The following is a 23,181-nucleotide window of genomic DNA, read 5'->3' on the forward strand; positions in this document are numbered from 1 at the left end:
CGTACTTGTTATGTTTTTAGATGCTTTTATTTAAAAGAAATTCATTGTGTATGTACGCATGTGGGTTTGAATGTCTGTGTACCGCATCTGCAGTACCTGCAGAGGCCAGAAAGCAGCACTGGATGCCGTGGAACTGGAGTTACAGGCAGTTGTAAGCCTCATGATGTGAGTCCTGGGGACTGAACGGGGGGCCTCTGGAAGAGCAGCCAGCCCTCCTAACCACTCACTGACCATCTGTCCAGCCCCTGGTTTTCCTTGTACTGGAGGGCAAACCCAGGGCTTCACTCGTGCTGGGTCAGTGCACTACTGCTAAGCCACTGCCTTCTGTTCTAGCATAAATCAAAGTTGATTTCAATTTCAAAGGAAATAGTCAAAGGGAGCGAAACGTTTTTGTGTGTATCAACTGAAAATGCCACTCTCCAGATGAGCCTTTCACCGCACAGCTTTGCTCTCCTTTTCCCTAGTTCTTGTTTTGTTTTTAGAGACAGGGTTTCCCCCGTGTAGCCGTTTGCCTCTGTCTCCCGAGCACTGTATTCATTTGATGTTATTTTAGGTTCTCCATGTCCATATTCAATCTATAGACCATGCTATAGACCATGCTCCACCTGTACAGGCGCTGGGGTAGCAGGCATCCTGCTGGCTCCCAGATGCTCCCCAGCTCCAAGCCTCCCAACAATCATTTCTACTTGCAGGCAATGGCTGCTTCTGTTATCCTGAACATTTAGACCCCTTTACAATCTCCACACTCACCATTCTCAGATGGTGAGCTAACTCCCTAGTTCACCAAAGACATTAAACTATAGAACTCAACTGGGCAGTGCCTATTTAATCCGAGCACTCGGGAGGCAGAGGCAGGTGGATCTCTGTGAGTTCAAGGCCAGCCTGGTCTACAAGAGCTAGTTCCAGGACACCGCCAAAGCTACAGAGAAACACTGCCTCAAAAAAACAAACAAGCAAAAACAAACAAACAAGCAAACTATCTATAGGGCTTGACTTGCCATCCCCACTATTTACTCAGAGAACAAATGTTATCAAGACTTACCCATCACATCCAGGGCTCGCTCTCTCTCTCTCTCTCTCTCTCTCTCTCTCTCTCTCTCTCTCTCTCTCTCTCTCTCTCTTTTCGTCCATCTCTCTCCCTACCCTCACTTCTCTCTTCCTTAACTTTATAATATTGTGAGGTGATTATAAAGACAAATTTTAGCCCAGCCTAGCCTCAAACCTGTGATCCTCCTGCCTCCGCCTCCTTCAGCAAATCCCACTGGCGTGCGTCACCACAACTGGCTACAGACAGATTTTAAGGTGATCTGTGAAGAAGTAAAGCGTGTCCCTAGACCCACAGTGACAAAGACTAATCTGGGGATCATTTGACCCTGAAACCACTTTGATGGCAGTGGGAGGCAGAGCTGTCCAAAGCCGAGGAAGGTGCTTTTCTGTTTCGGTGTGTACTGAACTTATTTATTGCATGTGTTTCAGAAATCCTAGAAAATGTATACAAGCCATGAGGATATCGGGTATGACCTTGAAGATGATCCCAAGGCTAAGAAGACCCTGAAGCCCCACCCAGACATCGACGGTGGGTGGGCCTGGATGATGGTCCTTTCTTCCTTCTTTGTGCACATCCTCATCATGGGCTCACAGATGGCCTTGGGAGTCCTCAATGTGGAGTGGCTTGAAGAGTTCCACCAGAGCCGCGGCCTGACCGCCTGGGTCAGCTCCCTGAGCATGGGCATCACCTTGATTGTGGGTACGTCACTGCCACTTGTTGGCAGGGAGGGAGGGGGCTATACAATGACAAGTCGCTGTTGAGAGTCATTCATCACATTCCTGAAACATTGGGGGTCAGGTTATCATCATCACTCACTTTTAAAATCAAAGTGAAATATTCAGAACACAAAATTGACCATTTAGCTCTGCGTGTGTGTGTGTGTGTGTGTGTGTGTGTGCTTGTCCCACGGCACTTATGTAGATCATAGGACCACTGAAGAAGTGGATTCTCTCCTTCCACCACCTCAGCCTGGGGGTGAAGCTCAGGTTGCCAGACCAGTCAGCCAGTACCGCCACCTGCTGAGCTCTCTCACCGGCCTCAGCACCGATTCTGTGGCTGATGATTCATCTCCATCATTTCTGCTTGGTTAACACTTTCGCTGGAACTGACCTTAGCTCCGTGGTTCCTGAGTGTGCAACATTTCTGTTGTTTTGAGGCAGGGTTTTATGTAGCCCAGGCTTAAATTACCTTAAGTTCAGTACCTAGCCAAGGATGACTTGAACTTCGGATTCCCTTGTTCGCTTTCCAGATGCTGGGATCACAGACAGGCACGGGCCGCCTCACCCAGTTTAGTTAGCATCCGTGAATGTCCTGGGGGCACTGGTGGGCATCAGGTCCGGGGCCTCACACACACTAAGCAAGCATCTTCTACCACTGCACTGCATCTGCTACCCAGTGATGATGAATAGTTTTTAAAAGACAGAAGATTAACCAGGCCTGGCCACTTTTCTGTTATTGTAATGAAACTCATAGAAGAATGTGTTCATTTTGGCTGACCGTTCCAAAAGGATAAGACTCCATCACGGCGGGGAGGGGTGGCAGAACACAGTGGGTATGAGAGCAGGGAACAAGCTGTGTGCCTGCCAGAGGCAGGGAAAGCAAACTGGAAGTGGGGTGAGGCTATAGACCCTCAAAGGCCACCCCCGGTGACATCAGTCCTCCGTCAAGGCTCCACCTCCTAAAGGCTCCATAGCCTCCAGAGTAGCACCACCAACCAGGGGTGAAGCATACAAATACATGTATCTAAGGGGGAAACGTCCCATTCACACTACCACAGAGAAGGATTAGGAGTTCAAACCCAGCCTCAGATGCATAGCGAGTTCCAGAATGGCCTGCCCTACAATCAGGAAACCCAAGGGCACACATATGCATGTGAAAAGATTGTTGGTAGCCAGGCGGTGGTGGAGCTTGCTTTTAATTCGAGCACCAGGGAGGCAGAGGCAGGCAGATGTTCAAGGCAGGACTGTCACACAGAGAAACCCTGTCTCGAAGAACAAAAACAAACCAAAAATATTGACAAATATCTATGACTTTGTTGTCTTCTTCAGTTCGTCTTGATCTTACAACTAGGACAGGGCTGAGAGATGGCTCAGTGGTTAAGAACACTGGCTCTTCCAGAGGACCAAGGTTCAGCTCCCAGCACCTGTGTGGTGGCTCACAACCATCTGCTCCCAAGTCCAGTCATAATGAAATTACTGGATCTGGATCTGGGTTTTATTGTTTCTTTTGTCCCAAGAGTGTGGAGCAAGAGTTCATTATTGTGTGTGTGTATAAGAGAGAGAGAGAGAGAGAGAGAGAGAGAGAGAGAGAGAGAGAGAGAGACTGACTTGTGGAGTCAGTTCTTTTCATTTTGCTGGAATGGCAGTTAGCTCTTGGTAACGCCTACCGGCCATTCACAAACAATGCTTAAGAAACAAAACTAAGCCAGAAAGTTTAGCGTAGAGTTCCAGCCCCAGACCTCCTAACTGCAGAGGGTTTACAGCACCTCCCATCTGACTTTGCTCATTCACAAACCATAAACGACTGAGGGACTCCTCTGTGAGCAGCCGCCACTTAACTAGGAAGCCAGACAGTTAGCCACTTGAGGCCATCAGCTCTTGTTCACTTAGTGCTCATGTCAGGACGGCAGCTAATGCCATCCATCTGGCTTATGAAATCCTTCAGCTAGTAATAGTCACACTGACTTGTAGCACGAATAATAAAAACCCAGAGACAGAAATTGGGTTCAACGCAAAAACCAGAAAAGCAAGGCAGCCAAACCAGGAGAGAAGTCTTACTTCTACCAAGGTTGGAGGACTGTAAACTAAGCCAACTAAGCAAACTAAGCCTCTCTCTCATCTCGTTGTATATTCCCTCTAGTGCTGGGATTAAAAGCATATGATTTCCTAGTACTAGGATTAAAGGTGTGAGGCACCACCACCTGGATTTGTTTCTGCATTGAATTTGTGTAGCCTACAGGGGCCTTGATCTCACAGAGATCCATCTGATTCTGTCTCCAGAATCCTGGGATTAAAAGTGTGTGTCATCAATGCATGACCTCTAGTGACTTTAGCTTTGACTCTGGTCCTCAAGCAAGATTTATTTATCAACATACAAATAATATACGTGGCTTTCCTTTCTTTTTATTTTTCTCAAATGTCTTAGGATATTTCATAAGCAAGAATATCAGAAAAGCTTGCCTCTGAATCCTTTCTTTTATGTGGGAAATAAACATAGTACTGAGGCCTTCCGGTCTTTCATGTATTAAAGGGCTGTCAGCAGCAAAACGAAGAGTCACACGTGTTCCATTTGGGGTCACTTGGTCATCCAACTATCGCATGGCCGAGTGAGTGTGAATGTATAACAATTCAAATGTAGGGTTGGTGAGGTGGCTCAGTGGTTAAGAGCACTGGCTCCCCTTCCATAGGACCTGTAATTTAATTTGGTTTTCAATATATATAAAGAAATACCTTCAAACTTACGGTATCTCAATTTCAGTTAATTTCAGTTACTCACAAAAATTCATCCAGATGCTCATAACAATGGGCTGATTTTATAGGTTATTTATATAATATACATATTCAATATATATCATTGCTATATAATGTGTATAATATATAAAAATATATATATATTTAGTATGTAATAAGTCTATTATAATGAGTTAATTGTTGCCTTTAATGTCAGAATTTATTAAATAAGTCTTGACATTATGTCAAGTTATGTACTTTTCAAAGACACCAGACAAGGAGCTGAAGAGATGGCTGATGGGTTAGCACATTTGCTGCTCCTGCAGAGGATCTGGGTTCAGTCCCCAGAACCCGTCTAAGATGGCTCACAACTGTTGGTAGCTCCAGCTCCAGGAATAGCTGACATCTCTGGCCTGCACAGGCACTGCACTCATGTGCACATACCCATAATGCACAGACATATACATAATAAAAAACAAAATAATGCAGCTGCAGTGATGTCAGTGGTTAAGAGCACTGACTGCTCTTGCAAAGGACCTGGGTTCAATTCCCAGCACCCATGAGTACCTCGTGATCTAAAACTCTAGTTCCAGGGGATCTGACACCGTCTGCCGGACTCTGAAGGCAACAGGCGTGCCCACGGCGCATATACAAACATGCAAGCAAGACATACATACACATAAAGTAAATAAATACGTTTTTAAAATAAATCTTGCTAGGTGTCATAGGGTATACTTTTAATCCTAGCACTTGGGAGGCAGAGGCAGGTAGATCTCTGTGACTTTCAGGCCAACCTGGTCTACATAGCAAACTCTAGGCCAGCTGGGACTACATACTGAATAAATAAATACACAAAAATTTTTTTTTAAAAAAATCTTTGAACACATACACACACAGCAGACAAGGCTAGATTGTAGCTGAATGGCAGGACACTTGACCAGTATAATGCTCTCTTCATTATCAACTTGACAAACTGGAGTCACAGGCGAGAAACCTCTGTAGAGTTTCTGAGTTGATTTGACTGGAAAGGTAAGACCCACCCTAAACGTGGGTCTGGAGGAAGCTGATGACAGACACAATGTGGCCAGGCTCTGTGTCGTCCTTGATAAAGGAACCCCTTTAACCCCGGCCCAAACAAACCTTCCCTTAAGTTGTTTTTATCAGGACTGGTCTGGCGAAAGTAACAAATGCACCCCTGCCCGTGGGAGGCACCAGTTCCTTCTCTCACACAGAAGAGACCTCACAGGGAAATCTTGTTTTAGTTTGGGCTAAGCAGGGAAACTCTTGAGAGCTCGATTGTTTCATTTATCATTGTATGAGTGTGGGCACAAGTGTGCCCCAGCCTATGGATAAGGGTCAGAGGGCAACTTCCGGAAACCCGCCCTCTCCCTTCCACTCTGAGTTCTAGGAACTGAACTCAGCTCATAAACAAAGTGTCAAAAATGCATACCCTAGAGTCTGGGGGTGCAGTTCAGCAGTAGTGCACCTACCTAGTATGCATGGAGAGCCCTGGGGTCCATCCTCCAGCACCTAATAAACCAAGCATGGTGGCAGATGCCTGTTGACCCAGCATTTGGGAGGTGGAGGCAGGAGGATCAGAAGTTCGAGGTTATCCTTGGTTATGTAAGCAATTCGAGGTCAGTTTGGGCTGCATGAAAACCAAAACACTGCATCCCCATGGTCTCAGAGAACTGGAAGAGAAAGCAGAGCCTAAGTGAGTTGAAGACAGCAGTCCTTATAAATTCTGGTTTTGGTGAGTTCTCTGTGACTGGCTGTAGGTCATCTTTGTGGGAATCCCTTTCTGATGTTTCCTTTAGAACTGAAATCACGCTGGGCCTTTATCCCCAGCACTTGGGAGGCAGAGACAGGCAGACCTCTGTGTGTTCGACGTCAGCCTGGTCTACAGAGAGAGTTCCAGGGCAGCCAGGGTTACACAGAAAAACCCTGTCTCAAAAAAAAAAGTGAACTGGAGCAAAGACCTCTGGTGTGGGTCAGTGAGTCGGTTCAGTGAACCCTGAGTACCAAGCCTAACAACCTGAGTTCCATCCCATAAAACCATATGGTAGAAGGAAAGAATCGAGTCCCGTAAGTTGTTCTCCGACCTCCACTCCAACACCATGGCACATTCACCCACATCGACATGCATAAGCAAATGTCATAGGTGGAATTTAATCTCAAGAGGCAGGGGTAGAAACTGCTACCAGCCTGAGAGGGCGTGGCCAAGCCAGAGGGTCAGCCATCACATGGCCCCTAGTCATTTGGGGAGAGATAGGAAATGTCAGCCTTGCTACTGGATTTGTGTGTGTGTGTGTGTGTGTGTGTGTGTGTGTGTGTGTGTGTGTGTGTGGTTTCTCTCATGTTCAAGTGTTTGCTTATTCCACACATTTTCAAACTCTGTATATGGTCCAGAAAACACATGCCAGGCAGGATCCTATTAGAACATCAGCTGAGGGCTTCTGTTGTGGGCTTCTGTTGAGGCTGACCGTTGTGTCCACGCTAGAGCTGTATGTTCTCTGATGAGATTGTGCACATCTGCAAGGTTTTTATACTTTAAGATTTTTGGGTACAACGGTCCTTGTGTCCACAGTTTGACAGGGAAACCAGAATATTAATCACTCAGGGTTGTCTCCTCAGTGGATAATAAATACTGTATTACATCTCCTCAATAAAATACCTGCATTCTGGACTAGAGAGATGGCTCAGTGGTTAAAAGCACTGGCTGCTCTTCCTAGAGGACCCGGGTTCAATTCCCAGCAACCACATGGCAACTTACAACTAACTGTAAGTCCAGTTTCAGGGAACCTGACATCCTCACACCAATGAACATTAAATAAAATAAAATAAAATAAAACCTGTATTCTATCCAAAAAGGTAGAATAAATGTTGTTAATGACCCGATGACCTTTTTGCTACCTGTAGAGGTAGACCTCATCCAGACCCCCAGAATGATCACCCCAAGTTCTCACCCCAGACTTTTATCTTTAGCTCCCAGTCAACAGAGCCCTTCCTTAGCCTGTTGACCTCTGTGCTGTCTTCAGAGACTGCACCAGATCCCAGGCCTTTTAGCTGTAGAACCCACCTTCATGGTCACATGTTCTTTGTAAAGGAATGTCTATGTAGTCACACCTTAAGCTTTATTGTGCGCCTGGAATCGGAATGACTGTAGCCTGGAAAACCGTTTTCCAGCCTCTATTATGTTTAAATTACAATAAAAACCGCCTGGCATCAGACTTCCCAAAGTTTGGTCCAGGTTGACCAAGTTGATCTGAGCGTGCTTTTCATTCTTGCTTCTTTTCATATTTCCGCCTGCCCTGACACCTGCAGAGACCCCATCATAAGATATTTTGGTTTTGCCTATGCTGTTAAAATCTATACTTACTTGCTTATTGAGGGTGCATGTGTGGAGGTCAACAACCTATAGGAGTCTGGTCTGTTTCTACCAAGCAGGTTCGAGGGCTCAGACTCAAGTTGCCATCTCTGGCCATAAGCCCCTTTCCCGCTGAGCCATCTCGCTAGCCCTGGTTGGATCTTCTTTCAACACCCTGGTGATGTTTTACTCTTTAACTTTTTGTGGGGGGACACTAAGACAAGGAGCCTCTAGTCAGTGCCTTTTCCACTGTTCTATGGCAGGACCTTTCATCGGCTTGTTCATTAACACCTGCGGGTGCCGCCAGACAGCGATCATTGGAGGGCTGGTGAACTCTCTCGGCTGGGTGTTGAGCGCCTACGCGGCCAATGTGCAAACTCTCTTTGTTACCTTTGGAGTGGCAGCTGGTAAGCATGGTTTAACATGGTTGGTTTCAGTGTCCTGTGCATTCAGAGGATGAATTTAACTGTGGAGCAAAGAGGCCCATTGAGACATTCTGTTGATGGTCTAGAGAGATGATGACTCAGCAGTGAAGAGCACTTGTTCTTACAGAGAACCCAGCTTCCATTTCCAGCATCCACATGGCAGCTCACGGCCATTTGTAACTCTTTTCGAGAGGATCTGATATCCTCTTCTGATCTCTATGGAACACACACACACACACACACACACACACACCAGTTTACATACAGTTTTGATTTATGCAAAACACTCACACAAAATAAACAAATCTAGAAAAAACTTTTAAAGCATTCTATATCGTCTTGGAAGTGTGTGTGTGTGTGTGTGTGTGTGTGTGTGTGTGTGTGTGCGCGCGCGCACGCACCATTCTGTCATCCTTTGCCTTACTGTTGGACACAGGGTCTCTCACTGTATCTGGGGCTAGGATGTCAGCCAACAAGCCCCAGAGAGCCTCCTTCTCGTGACACCCCGACCACCACTAGTGTTACAGGTGTACAAAGCCACACCCAGCTTTTTACTCAGATGTTGTAGGTTTGAACTCAGATCCTTGTGTTTGCATAGCAAACTGTCTTATCCATCGACCCAAGAAACACTTTAATAGATGCTAAGTGTCCCTTACGTCTGGCACACGTATTTGTATTTGACTTCCCCCAAATAGAACGAAATCCAAACTTTAATGCCAGCTCCTATGTGCTAGGGTTTCTCCTTCGAAGAATGGGAAAGGGGGGGACAATGACACAAACTTAAGTGAGTAAACCAAGATGCTAGGGAAATGGGTGACATTCATTAGTAACTCTCGTTAATAACCACAGGACTAAATGTGACTGATGGAATAGTCATTTGTTGTTCAGCTCCGTTCAGATGAAATGAATTAGCATAAGTCCCTGGCAGACAGAGATTCTCGGAAGCCAATCTAGCACACAGGCAGGGGATAGATTAAAACCAAATACCACGCAGAGTAATCTGCACTCTGCAAAATGTATTTATAGCCATAATTTCCTTTACCCACGGTTTGTGGGGTTCACACAGTGAGTAGCTATTTCCTTGAACCCTGTGTTCTGGTGAAGCCTATCCCGCCTGACTCTGTAAGAACAAAACTCTGATCTGCCTCCCAAAAAGAATTATTGAATCAGAGTTGAAAGATATTTTGATTAAGAGAGCGGATGTAGTGACACATGCATTCATGGCATTTGAGAGTCAGAGGCAGGGGCATTACCAAAAGCTCAAGGTCAGTTTGGTCTATATAGAGAATTTCAGGTCATTCAGGTTATATAGTGAGACTCTTTCTCAGAAAAAAGAAGGGAGGGAGGGAAGGAGGGAGGGAGGGAGGGAGGGAGGGAGGAAGGAAGGAAGGAAGGAAGGAAGGAAGGAAGGAAGGAAGGAAAGAAAATCTCAGTGTTCAGGAGACAGACTGAAGAAGGATCTCTATTAGTTCAAAGCCCTGGTCCACAGACATTGAGACCCTGTCCCAAAATTAAAAAACAAAATCACAAGCAAAAGAAAAGATCCGAATGTGGTGATACATAGCTATAATTCTAGCCCTGGGGAGGTGGAGATAGGAAGATGCAGAAGGGAAAGCCAGCCTCAGCTACATACATAGTGAGTCCCAGACCAGCCTGGGCTACACAAGACCCTGTGCAAACAAAGGTCAAAAAAAAAAAGCAACAAAAAGTTATTTTGGATGGGATACAGCGGTACATAGCACATCTGTTCTGCTAACACTTAGGAGCTTCAGGCAAGGCAATAGAAAGGTTAAACTTAGCCAGGACTATGTCTTAAGACCTTACTTCAGAAAGCAATCAATGTAAAAACAAAAAGTTAATAAAGATTTATATTTATTTATTTCTGTTAGGAGATGGGCCCTTTCGTATTCCCAGGGTGGCCTTGAATTTACTGTGTAGCAGAGAAGGACCTTGAACTTTTGATCCCCCTGCCTCTACCTCCTGACTGTTGGGATTGCAGCAATGAGCCGTCAGGCCTGGTTTATTAAGTGTTTCACTTTTTCTGGGCAAGCACTCTTACTACTGAGTGCCACCCGTCTGTGTGCTCCTTTTGTAACCGCTTAGTATTCGTGTGCCATTAGTCACACTAGACTCATCACGGAAGCGCCTTGTACCTCCGTTTCCTTACGTGTAAATCGGGGGTCTTCCTGTCTCCACCTCCTTAGGGCTAAAATGATAGCTACGTACCGCCATATCTGGAGTACCAATCATAGTCTCCTGTTGAAATGATGGAAGTAATTCACAGAAAAATGCTTAGCATGATGCTAGGTACTAAAGTGCTTGATAAATGTTAGCTGACATATAAACTTGGTAGCATATGTGTAGCATAAATATGTCATAAACTCGAGTATATCCCTTAAGACAAGAGGAATGGAACACTAAGACCTGATGCCAATGCACTGACAAGATGGCACACAGGTGAAGGTACTTGCCTATGACAGGTACGAGCCTGGACAGCCTGAATGGCTCTTGGATGCCAAGGTGGAAGGAAAGAGTTAACTCCTAGACCAGTGGTTTCAGCCTTCCTAATGCTGTGACTCTTTAATACAGTTCCTCATGGTAGGGTGACCCCCAAACCATAAAACTGTTTTTGGTGCTTTGTAATTTTTGTACAAATTTGGTAATTTTTCTACTGTTATGAATTGAATCTGATATGCCACTTCTGTGTGAAAGGGTCTTTAGAGCCCCAAGAGAATTGCGACCCACGTGTTGAGAAACACTGTCCTAAACATTATCCTTTTACCTCCACATGCATGATATTGTATGTGTGTGTCTGCAGTCACACACATGTATACATAAAATAGCAATGGTAATAATAATAATAATAATAATAATAATAATAATAATAATAATGTTTAAAAGAGATTAGAAACTTTTTTGTTTCATTTTGTTTGGTATTGTTTTTTGAGACAGAGTTTCTCTGTGTAACAGGCCTGTCTATCCTGGAACTTACCCTGTAGATCAGGCTGCCCTCAAACTCACAGAGATCTGCCTTCCTGTGCCTCACAAGTGCTAGGATTAAAGGCATGCACCACCACCGCTTAGCTAGGATCAGAATTTCAAGGCTATCCTGAACTACAAATTCTAGGTCAGTCCGGGCTATAAGAGACCCTGTCTAAAATAAGTAAGCTTATTTTGTGACATCGTCATAATCCAAAGCATGACAGTGTCACAGAACAAATCACCTAGGGTCTTCGTCTTAAATTCAATAAAATAAATTGCAAGAGGTCTTGGGGTGGGAACTGTAAAAGACTTAAAATAGGCACCAACAAACAGCAATGTGTAAAACTCTTTTGGATCATGGTTTAAAAATACAAGTTTGGGGAGTGGTTTTGTTTTTGTAAAGAATAGCCATTTATGAAACATTTGGAAGTTTGAGAGCCTTCTGGATTTTTAGTGGTATCAAAAATTTATTTTTCCCAATGAGATAATGATATGAGAAGTATGCCACTTAAATGATTCCTACATTTGGAGACTTATACTAAAATATGCACACATGAGATAATGTATTCTTGATTTGCTTCAAAATAATGTGTGGTATTTACCAAGTTGGCTGCGAGTTGAGATTTGTTGAAGCTAAGTGATGGCACAAAAAGTCATTAAATCATCCTGTTTTTAAAAGCTTCCCAGAGTTTGATTTAAACTGTTCCATTAGAAGCTGGAGAGATAGCTCAGCAGTTGAGAATGCTTGCTGCTCTTGCAGAGGACTGGAGTTCAGTTCTCACCACTCACATTGGGCAGCTCCCAACCAGCTATGACACCTACTCTAGGGACCCAGTACCCTCTTGCGGCCTCCAAGAGCACCTGCACACGGACACACACACACACACACACACACATAGACACCCCCCCCCCCCGCCCAAGAAATGAATCTTGCAGGGCAGTGGTGGCACATGCCTTTAATCCCAGCACTTGGGAGTTCAAGACCAGCCTGGTCAACAAGAACTAGTTTCAGGATAGGCACCAAAGCTACAGAGAAACCCTGTCTTCAAAAACAAAAAAAAAACAAAAAAAAAAAAACAAAATAAAACAAAAAAATCTGAAGATTATACCCCCTATTGATGCCGTCACCCTAGATTTTGAGTTTTGTTTTTTGAGACAGCATCTCATGTAGCCCAGGCTTGCCTCAACTTTGGTATCTAGCCAAGGATAACCTTGATACTTCTGCCTTGCCTCTCAGCTTGGGAATTAGTGGTGTGTGTCACAATACCTGGTTTATGTGGTGCTGAGACCAAACCCAAGGTCTCATGCACGCTGGACAAGCACTTTTTGTAAGTATGATGTGTGATGTCCATACAACAGAACATCCTTATGGTGTGTTTCTCAGTCACATGCCCTGTGGTTCAACCTCTCGGGGCTTTTTTTCAGAAGAGCCATAGACACACTCATTGAAGAGGCTCATTTTTTAAAAAATATGCTTTATCTTTAGAAATGCACAATTAGGGGGCTGGAGAGATGGTTCAGCGGTTAAGAGCACTGGCTGCTGCTCTTCCAGAGGACCCGGGGTTCAATTCCCAGCACCCACATGGCAACTCAAAACTGTCTGTAACTCTAGTTCCTGGGGATCTGACACCCTCACACCATTGCACATAAAATAAAATAAAATTAAATAAATTGTTGATTTTTTAAAAATATGCAAAATTAATCTCTTTTTTAAAAAAAAATTGTCTTGGGCAAGTGAGATGACTTAGCAGGCAGCAGTCCCTACCACCAAGCCTGATACCTGAGTTACAACCCTGGGACCACGTGATAGAAGAAGAGAACTAACCAACTACCTGGGACCAGGCGAGGGAGGGATAATAGGGTAGGAGAAGGGGAAGAGGCATTTCCTTTCACAGCAGTGTGGTCCAGGTAGCATTGCTGATTGATGTCTGATGGTCTGGGAGCCAAGGGCATGAGCGCAGCGACTTCTAAAGGGGCAAGAGGTCTCAAAAGTCCACACTAGCCACAGAAATCGACTTGAGTTTCTCATTTCTTGGAGGATCAAGCTAGGGTTTTAGATATGCAGTCATCTAGATATTAGATCATTTCTGTATTTTTACTTTGTTAATTTTCTCAAATAGCAGGTAGATGTTACAGATGATCCAAACTCAACCCATGAGGAGGATGTAGGCCTAGTACTGGGCCATGGGATAATGTCTTTTAAATTTTTTTTAATTTTTCTATTTTTGTTTTATGTTTATGGGAATTTTGCCAGCATGTATATCTGTACCGTATGTGTGCAATGCCCTTGGAGGCCAGAAGAGGGTGTCAGATCTCCAGAACTAAAATTGCAGGTGACTGTGAGCCATCATGTGGGTGCTGAGAAGCAAACCTGGGTCCTCCACAAGAACAGCAAGTGTTCTTAACCACTGAGTCATCTCTCCGGATTTTTTAATATTTTATGTATATGAGTGTTTTGCCTGCATGTGTGTATATGAACCACATGTGTATGTGGTGACCACAGAGTTCAGAAGAGGAGATGGTCAGACCCACTAGAAAGGGTTAAAACTGCCGTGTGGGTTCCAGGAATCAACCCAGACCCTCTGCAGTAGCAACAAATGCTCCCAACTACTGGGCTATCTTTCCAGCCACTTTCCTTACATTTGTGTGTGTGTGTGTGTGTGTGTATATGTGTGTGTGTGTGTGTGTGTGTTGTAGACAGAAGTTACTGTCCCACCCAGTCCCACAGCTATTCGATCCCAAATAAACACATAGAGGCTTATGGTGATTATTTAGCTCAGGCTTATTACTAACTAGCTCTTATGACTTAAATTCACCCATAATTCTTGTTTATGTTCAGCCACATGGCTTAGTACCTTTTCTCAGTAAGGCATTCTCATCTTGCTTCCTCCGCATCTAGCTAGTGACTGACTCTCTGATTTTCCTCTTCCCAGAATTCTCCTACTGGTTGCCCTGCCTATACTTCCTACTTGGCTACTGGTCAATCGGCATTTTATTAAATCAATACAACTGACAAATCCTTACAGAGTACAAACACATTATCCACAGCAGTGTGTGTGTGTGTGTGTGTGTGTGTGTGTGTGTGTCTGTGTGTGTGTCTGTGTGTGTAACACAGTTCTTATGCGGGAAGGTCAGAAGACAACTTGAAGGATTCAGTTCTTTCCTTCCACCACGTACATCCTGAGGATCAAACTCAGGTATTCAGGTTGTCAAGCCCCTCCATCTCGTCTTGCTAACCTCTGGGCTGTTTTTTCTTTGTCTATTTTACATTCTAAGAAATTGTAGATTTCCATCTTTGTGATCATAAGCTTTATAAAGACTGTCCAGATTTAGGCCCAAAGTTGAGGACTGTGTCTTCCCATCACTGACATTGGTAGGAGGCTCAGGGACTGTTACTGCTCTAGCTGGAGGCATGAACCTGGGAGAGTGGGAGACTAAGGAAGACTGAAGTTTCATGGAATGGCCATCGTTATTCAGGGTCTCAGACAGTTTATATTCTGAGAGTATTTTGAGGGTTAGGAAGGTCATGTGAGCAATGCTCACTAGAGTCACTATATACAGTCACAGGGCCACTTGTGCTTGGAAACTTTGTGCTGAATAACAATGGCTAGAACAATGAGTGACCTAAAATAAACTTATCCCTGTTCGTGCACCTGGGAGGGGCACCAAAGCGTATTCCAGGATCAGCCCATGTTACGGAGGAGCAGGGCTTACAAGGCTCTTGTCTGTTTACTCACAAGTTCTCAGAAATCCTCCCACAGCTTCATTCATGGGCAGTGGTCCAGAGGACGACGGACTTGTCACGTCCTTCTTCTGTTAGATTCTGCCTGAGTCAGGTCCTCGCTCCATAGGTGAGGCTGGCCTGGAGCTCGCCGAGTTTTTAAATCTTCTGATCCTACAGGAGGGATCTTCTCTCATGTCACTGGCAGAAACTACTGCAAAGCCTTATGGGAAAATTGGCGGCTCCTCCCAGCTCCCCTGCTCGGAGCTTCTTTACATAGTCATTATTATTCCTTCGTTAGAACAGAAAAGAACGGTGGTGTAGGGAGACAGAGGTGTAACAGTTTGGACCTTAAACGTCTCTGAAGGCTGTGTAGTAAGTAGCGAAGACGGACTATTGAGAGGTGGTAGGAAATTTAGGGAATGGGTCCTAGTCGAAGGAATAGGTAATCGGGGAATATGCTCTCCTTACCCTTCCCCCTGCTTCCGGCTTAAACAGGGTCTTGTGCATCCCATGATGGCCTCAAACTCACTGTGTAGCTGAGAATGGCCTTGAAGTTCTGATCCTCCTATCTCTGCTTGCTAAGTGTTAGGATTACAGACAGTGTCAGTGACCAGTTTTACGTGGTGCTGGGTGGAAATTCATGCCTGCTAGGGCAAGCACTCCAGCAACAGCTAGATCCCTAGTCCTCGCTTCCTCTTTTCCTTGTCTTCCCAGCAACCCATGAGCTTCTGCCACGTCTCTCTGCCCTGACGTGCCCCCAAAGCATCAAGAATTAAGTTCTGTAAAATCACTAACCAAAGTAAACCTTTCTTCTTCTTTTTTTTTTTTTTTTTTTTTTTTTTTTTTTTTTTTTTGGTTTTTCGAGACAGGGTTTCTCTGTAGCTTTGGAGCCTGTCCTGGAACTAGCTCTTGTAGACCAGGCTGGCCTCGAACTCACAGAGATCTGCCTGCCTCTGCCTCAAGAGTGCTGGGATTAAAGGCGTGCGCCACCGCCGCCCGGCAACCTTTCTTCTTTTTAAGTTGATTGCCTCAGGTGTTTTTGCTACAGTCTGCCTGACACAGCAGCTGGTCTATGGATTCTGACTGGGCCTCCTGATTTTTTTCCATCTCACCTGCAGGCCTCGGCAGCGGGATGGCCTACCTGCCTGCGGTGGTTATGGTGGGAAGGTACTTTCAGAAGAGGCGAGCCCTAGCCCAGGGCCTCAGTACCACAGGGACAGGCTTTGGGACATTCTTGATGACTGTTTTGCTGAAATACCTGTGTGCAGAGTATGGCTGGAGGAACGCCATGTTCATCCAAGGCGCCGTGTCCTTGAACCTCTGTGTTTGTGGCGCGCTCATGAGGCCCCTCTCTCCTGGGAAGGTAGAAAACTGCTCGAGAGAGGAGAAGCCCTGTGCTCTCCCAGCTTACTCCGCTGAATCTGGGAAATCAGGACCACTGAGCATCACTGAAGAACAGGACAGACCGCCTGGGAACGAGGAAACCGTCTGTGACCTTCAAGCCCAGGAATGTCAAGGTCAAACCCGGCCCGGGAAGAACGCGTGTGCTTTCCGGGTTCTGAAGACAGTGAGCCAGCTCACTGTGCGAGTCCAGAAGGGCTTTGGGGACTGGTACTCGGGCTATTTCGGAGCGGCCTCACTCTTCACCAACCGCATGTTTGTAGCCTTTATTTTCTGGGCTCTGTTCGCATACAGCAGCTTCGTCATCCCCTTCATCCACCTGCCGGAAATCGTCAGCTTGTATAACCTGTCAGAACAGAACGACGTGTTCCCCCTGACTTCAATTATAGCAATAGTTCACATCTTCGGGAAGGTGATCCTGGGGGCGGTGGCTGACCTCCCCTGCATCAGCGTCTGGAACGTCTTCCTCATCGCTAATTTCACCCTTGTCTTCAGCATCTTCCTTCTGCCCTTGATGCATACCTATGCCAGCCTGGCTGTCATTTGTGCCCTGATTGGGTTTTCCAGTGGGTATTTCTCCCTCATGCCTGTGGTGACAGAGGACCTGGTTGGCACTGAGCACTTGGCCAATGCCTATGGCATCATCATCTGTGCCAACGGCATCTCGGCTTTACTGGGACCACCATTTGCAGGTGAGTGCCCCAAGGTACCCAGAGCTTAGAGCGCATGCGGGAGGGCAGGGTGTGTCCCCACCCCTTACAAAGTTCAACATCAGAGCTGGGCGTGGTGGCATTTATTTGTCATCTCAGCACTTGGGAAATTTAGGTAGAAAGAGCACTCCTAGTTAGAGATCAGCCTAAATTGTCTCAAAAAACAAAAAGCAAACAAAAAGGCCAGGTGTGGTAGTATACACCTGTAATCCCAGTGATACGGGTATTGAGGCAGGAGGATTGTTACAAATTCCAGGTCAACTTAACTGCACGATAAGACCCTGTCTCCAGAAATCAATGCCCAGGAGCCTGTGACTCAGCCACCAAGCCTGATGAGCTGGGTCCAATCCCCAGGACCCACATGGTAGAAGGAAAGGATAGAATCTTACAGATTTTTCTCTGACCTCCATGTTTATACCGTGGTGCAGACCCATACACATACACACACATTAAGTAAACAAAATTTTTAAAAGAGAAGAAATCAAAACCAAGGCTAAAGGTTGTCATAGTTGGTAGAGTGTCTGCCTAGCATGCAGGAGGCCCTGAGTTCTGCGCCCAGCACGTCATACCCTTGCTGTGGTAGCCCATGCTTGTAGTCCCAGCACTTGAAAGGCAGAGGTGAAGATCCAGAGTTCAGGGTGATCCTTGGCCACATGAGACTCTATCTCAAAAAAACTACCAAAAGGCATCCATGCTCTTGGGTCTAGACTCGTGTTTGTTGCCTGTCACTGCTCAAATAAACTGCTGTAAACATTATCTTACTGTTCTAGCAGCCAAAGGTCTAGCCAAGAAAACATGAGTCTCTGGCTGGGCACCATGGTGGTGCACACCTTTAATGCCAGCACTTGGGAGGCAGAGGCGGGCGGATCTCTGAGTTCCAGTACTGCCAGGGCTACATAGAGAAACCCTGTCAAGGAAGAAAGGAAAGGAGGAAATGAAGAAGGGCGGGAGGGAGGGAGAGAGGGAGGGAGGGAGGGACCACCTCAAGTTCAGGGAGAAGCCCTACCTCAGAGGACCAGATGGAGAGAGGTGGGGGGACAAGCAGGATGTGCACACCCAGCACCGCCTTTCGACCTTCAAGCACTTGAACAGACACACATGTGCTCACATGCACATGTGCATATGCTTACACAAAAGCACTGAATATATTCTCCACATATATTTATATAAATATATAGTTATGAGAGAACTTTAAAGCCAGGCATGTTTGTGTAAGCCTGTAATCATGGCACTTGAGAGGTGGAGGCAGGAGTTTCAGGAATCTAAGGTTAGCCTGGGCTACATATGACCCCATCTCAAAACAAAACAAACAAAAATTACTACCACAACCAGGCAGTGCTGGCGCATGCTTTTAAATCCCAGAACTCGGGAGGCAGAGGCAGGTAAATCTCCGAGTTTGAGGCCAGTCTGGTCTACAAGAGCTAGTTTTAGGATAGACTCCAAAGCTACAGAGAAACCGTGTCTTGAAAAACCAAAAAGAAAAAAGATCACTACCACAACAGAAACTAGAAAGAAGTTTTTCTTTTCTTTTTTACATTATTATTATTATTATTATTTTATTATTATTATTATTTGAGACAGGGTTTCTCTGTTTAACAGTCCTGGCTGTCCTAGAACTCGCTCTGTAGACCAGGCTGGCCTTGAACTCACAGAGATCTGCCTCCCTCTTCCTCCCGAGTACTGGGATTAAAGGTGTGCACCCACCACTGCCCAGCAAGAAAGAAGTTTCTGTGGGTGCCTACTCTCACTGCTATGGGGACTCTAAGCTAGTGTCCCTCACGTCTGAAGTGCCCTTTCTCTTTATATTCTTGCTTCCTCTCCTCCCACCGATTCATACACTAATGGTGAAGGACGTTCATTGGCTGCCTACATAATGTTTAATTGATTCTCCAGGCCAAGAAACTAAAGTCATAATGTGATGCAGGACCAGCATTCATGCATTATGGGGTCAGGGTGCCTGGCAATAGGATCGACTAAATAACCACATTCAATTCTTGCTAGACAGCCCAAATGGGTTTTAATGCTTCTTAATGTGCAGCAGAGAAAAATTACTTCTCCAATTACCCTTTTTTTTTTTTTTGTAAGTGGTTTCAGAAACAAACGTGTTTCCCATTTTTCAGAGAGATTTCTACGCCCATTTACAAACCTGGTACAATTTAGTACCACATTAGACACTCGAGTGTTTCCATTTAGGGAAAGCATGCAATTCAAGACATTACACAGACATTTCAACTGGGGCATTGAACAACACCAACTTCAGTCTAATTTGTGTTATAATGTTGCTGGGTGTTCACTTCTTTTTAAAAGATGTCATGGCAGTAGGTGAGTTTTCTAGATGGTTCCAGAATACTTTCTAACAAAATCTAGCCCTTCAGATTTGTCTATCTGAGTAATCTACATGACTCACCTTCATATGAATAAAATCTAGCCCCCTAACATGCATTTTCGATGTCCAAAAGCTGGGAGCAATTTAACTGATGAGAAAGCCGCCTGTGCTTCTCACTGGGCACACTTAAGTGAAAAGGGAAGGCAGTTGAGTAGAGAACCAGGTTTCACTTCACAGCTATTGCTTTAGTTAGTGGATGAAAGGATCACAAAGGTCCCGTGTTCCAAATCAAAGAACAGAAGTCACAACCAGGTGCGACGGTGTGTGGCGGGTGAGGAAATCTCGCCCATCCCCAGCTACAGAGGGAGTTCACGCGGCTGAAGATGTGGCACGTTGGCAGAGCGCACCTCCGGCAAGTCTGAGACCCTAGCTAGGTCCAGTCTCCAGGATGGGAGGGGGGGAGGCTAAAGAGATGGCTCGGGGGATTCAGTTTTAGTTCTCAGCACTGCAGCGTCAGAGAACCCGCGACCTCTTCTGGCCTCCATGGGTATTGAACCCAAAGCCTCTTCGTATCCTAAGCAAGTAAATGATCACCATTGGGCTACATCACCAATTGCTTTTCATTGTTTCCTCTTGGGGACCGGGTCTCACTGTGTGGCTGGCTATAGCTTGCCAGGAATGCATTATGCAGACCAGCCTGGCCTCACCCGCAGAGATCTGCCTCGCTTCTGCCTTCCGAGTGCTGGATTAGAGGTGTGGGGTGAGCTTGGCTAATTTTCACTCTGTGGCTCAGGTGGACCTTGAATTTACAGTCTTCCAGGAGCTGGGATGGCGGACCTGTTGTGCCCCAGATCCTGCCCTGGGCGTCTGTCTTTCAGATTACAGTCGGTGCCCGCACCCGCTCTGTTTCTAGATAGATACAGACGGACCACTCGACAGCCACAGCGTCTTCACTTACTCACGTGGTCATCACTCCCAGGTGACCCATGGGCGGCAGCTGTGACACTGAGCAGATGTTGGTGGGGGTTTGTTGAGACATCAGTGTTAGCTTTCAGACTCATCATTATTTTTGGATTCTGTGTTTAATCTTGTCTTAGATTGCAAATGGAGAAAGGATGGGCAGTTTAGTAAGCCACGTCTAAAGAATATGACCTTTATTTTTAAGTTCCTTTTTTGTTCTTGTTTTTGTTTTGTTATTTGTCTTTTGGTTTTTGTTTTGTTTTGTTTTTGAAACAGGCTCTCGTTGGGCAGCTCTGGCTGGCCTGGAACTTACTATGACTAAGCTAGCCTCAAACTCACAGAGATCACCTGCTTCTGCCACATCTGCTGACTCTGATTTTTAAGTCAAATAACACATTTGATAGAGATGATGAGCTGGCTTAGTGGGTGAAGTGCTGAGTGACATGAGCTAGGTCCCTGGGACCCCACGGAGGTGAACGGAGAGAACTAACCCCAAAGAGCTGCTCTGTGGGGCTGGAGAGATGGCTCAGTGGTTAAGAGCACTGGTTGTTCTTCCAGAGGACCCGAGTTCAATTCCCAGCACCCACATGCAGCTCACAACTATATGTTAACTCCAGTTCCAAGGAATCTGATACCTTCACAGCAACACATAGTAAATAAAAATAAAAAGAGTTGTTCTGTGACCTCTACATAGTACATGAGTGCCGTATGAAAAGTTCATACACTTACAAAAATAAATAAAATAAAAACAAAGGCTAACAGCCAGGCATGGTGGCGCACACCTTTAATTCCATCACTTGAGAGGCAGAGGCAGGAAGGTTTCTTCGAGTTCTAGGCCAGCCTGGTTTATGTAGTGAGTTCCAAAACTACATTATAGGACCCTGTCTCAAGAACAAGTAAACAAAAAAATTAAAGATTTAAAAAAAAAAACAATCCAGGGGGCTGGAAAGATGTCTCAGAGATTAAGTGCACAGGCTGCTGTTCCAGAGGTCCTGAGTTCAATTCCCAGCAACCACCTGGTGGCTCACAACCATCTGTAATGAGATCTGATGTTCTCTGCTGGTGGGCAGGTATACATGCAGATAGAACATTATATACATAATAAATAAATCTTTTTTAAAAAAGAAAAAAATGTTTTAAAAAAATCCATAGTGGATTTGAGACCAGCCTTCAGTATAATAGATGAGATCTTGTATGGAAAATAAAAGTTCTGAATGAGGTCTGTCTCTGTGGCAGACAGTGGCGACATGTGCAGTGCTCTGTGCTCCATCCTCAGCATCACAAAGAAAAGTTAATAAATTAGAAAAGCAGTATTGGGGACTGAACTTTGACTTTAATACATGCTAGGCAGGTGCTCCACCACTGAGCTGTATCCCCAGCCCAAACTCATTTAAAAAAAATTAAGCCAATCTGATCTACAGATCGAGTTCCAGGATAGCCAGGATTGTGCAGAGAAACTCTGTCTCAAAAAAAAAAAAAAAAAAAAAAAAAAAAAAAAATTATAGTAGCAATAAATACCTGGTTTATATCTTTGAACTTTGTGTTATATATAAACTGTGTAATACTGAATATATTTGTATTTCTTTGTTTTCGTAGGGTGGATCTTCGACATCACACAAAAATACGATTTTTCCTTTTATATATGTGGCCTGCTTTACATGGTAGGAATACTCTTTTTGCTCATTCAACCGTGTGTTCAGAGGATAGAACAATCCAGAAGAAAGTACACAGACGGTGCACACGTTTAGTGTCGGGCAATAGTTCGCGTGGGTCTCCTCCCCCTGCCTACCTCACCTGGTCCCTAGAGGAATGCTGTGTGGTGGCCGACAGTGTCACTTTGTAAAGCCCTTGTCATTGATTCGTCTGTAAGCAGCGTGGCCTCTCCTGAGGTGGTAGAAGTGATTAGAATTGCGTGTGTTTTAGAGATGATGGTGCTTAGAGCTTATTCAGTAGTTGATACAGATGTCCTGATGCAATCTTTCAAGCCAGGCATGGTGGTAAACACCTGTAATCCCAGCTCTAGGTGGAGGCAGGAGGATTGGAGATTCAAGGTTAGCCTCTCTGCTACCTAGTGCTCTCCAGGCCAGCCTGGGCTACATGAGAACCTGTCTGAAAAAAAAAAAAAAAAAAAAGAAAGAAAAAGAAATAGAAAAAAGAAAAGGGAAGGAAAGAAAGAAGAAAAAAGTTCCCACCTCTTTTTCTTCCTCCCTTCCTCTTGGCCTCCCTTCCTTCCTTTCTTCCTCTCCTCTCACTCCACTGGGACTAGGGTTTTACATACAGAGACTGGAAATAAAAGCTTTGCAACTCAACCACTTCTTTGTAAGGTAAAACCCAAGAGTCTAGATTTCCCCCAAAGGGTTCAGATAAATGGACTTTGAGCATGAGACCATGACTGAGTGTCATGAATTCTTTTTTACAAGGAATTATTGGTCTGCTAATATCATACAAAGGCAGGCTGTCATTTCAAAAGTAATGTAATTCTTGGACTGGAAAGGTGGCTAGGAGATTAAGAGCACTTGCTGCTCTTGGAGAGGACCAGAGTTCAGCTGTGAGCACCCACACAGAGTTCAGCTATAGCACCCAGCTGTAGCTCCCGTCCCGGAGGCTCAGGTGCCCTCTTCTGGCCTCTGTGGTCACTGCACATATGTTGCATACATACATGAACTCAGACAAATCACCCATACACATAAAATACGAAAACAAGTCTTTTGTTTAAAAAGTAAGACAATTTAATACAGTTAAAAAACACAGTTTATATTTTTATGAAAGAATTCTGTAGCTAAGAAGTG

General features: G+C 45.0%; 1 protein-coding gene across 1 annotated transcript; it reads left to right on the top strand.

The window, feature by feature from the left end:
- The first annotated feature begins 1,488 nt into the window (after positions 1-1,488).
- Positions 1,489-22,140, top strand: Slc16a14 (solute carrier family 16 member 14). The gene is made up of 4 exons (XM_038338378.1): positions 1,489-1,747; positions 8,128-8,271; positions 16,114-17,088; positions 21,989-22,140. Exons 1-4 carry the CDS (start codon positions 1,489-1,491, stop codon positions 22,138-22,140), a joined length of 1,530 nt encoding a protein of 509 aa, XP_038194306.1.
- Positions 22,141-23,181: the final 1,041 nt, after the last annotated feature.

The sequence above is a fragment of the Arvicola amphibius genome, chromosome 8 (genome assembly GCF_903992535.2).
Source record: "Arvicola amphibius chromosome 8, mArvAmp1.2, whole genome shotgun sequence".
Taxonomy (NCBI): Eukaryota; Metazoa; Chordata; class Mammalia; order Rodentia; family Cricetidae; genus Arvicola; species Arvicola amphibius.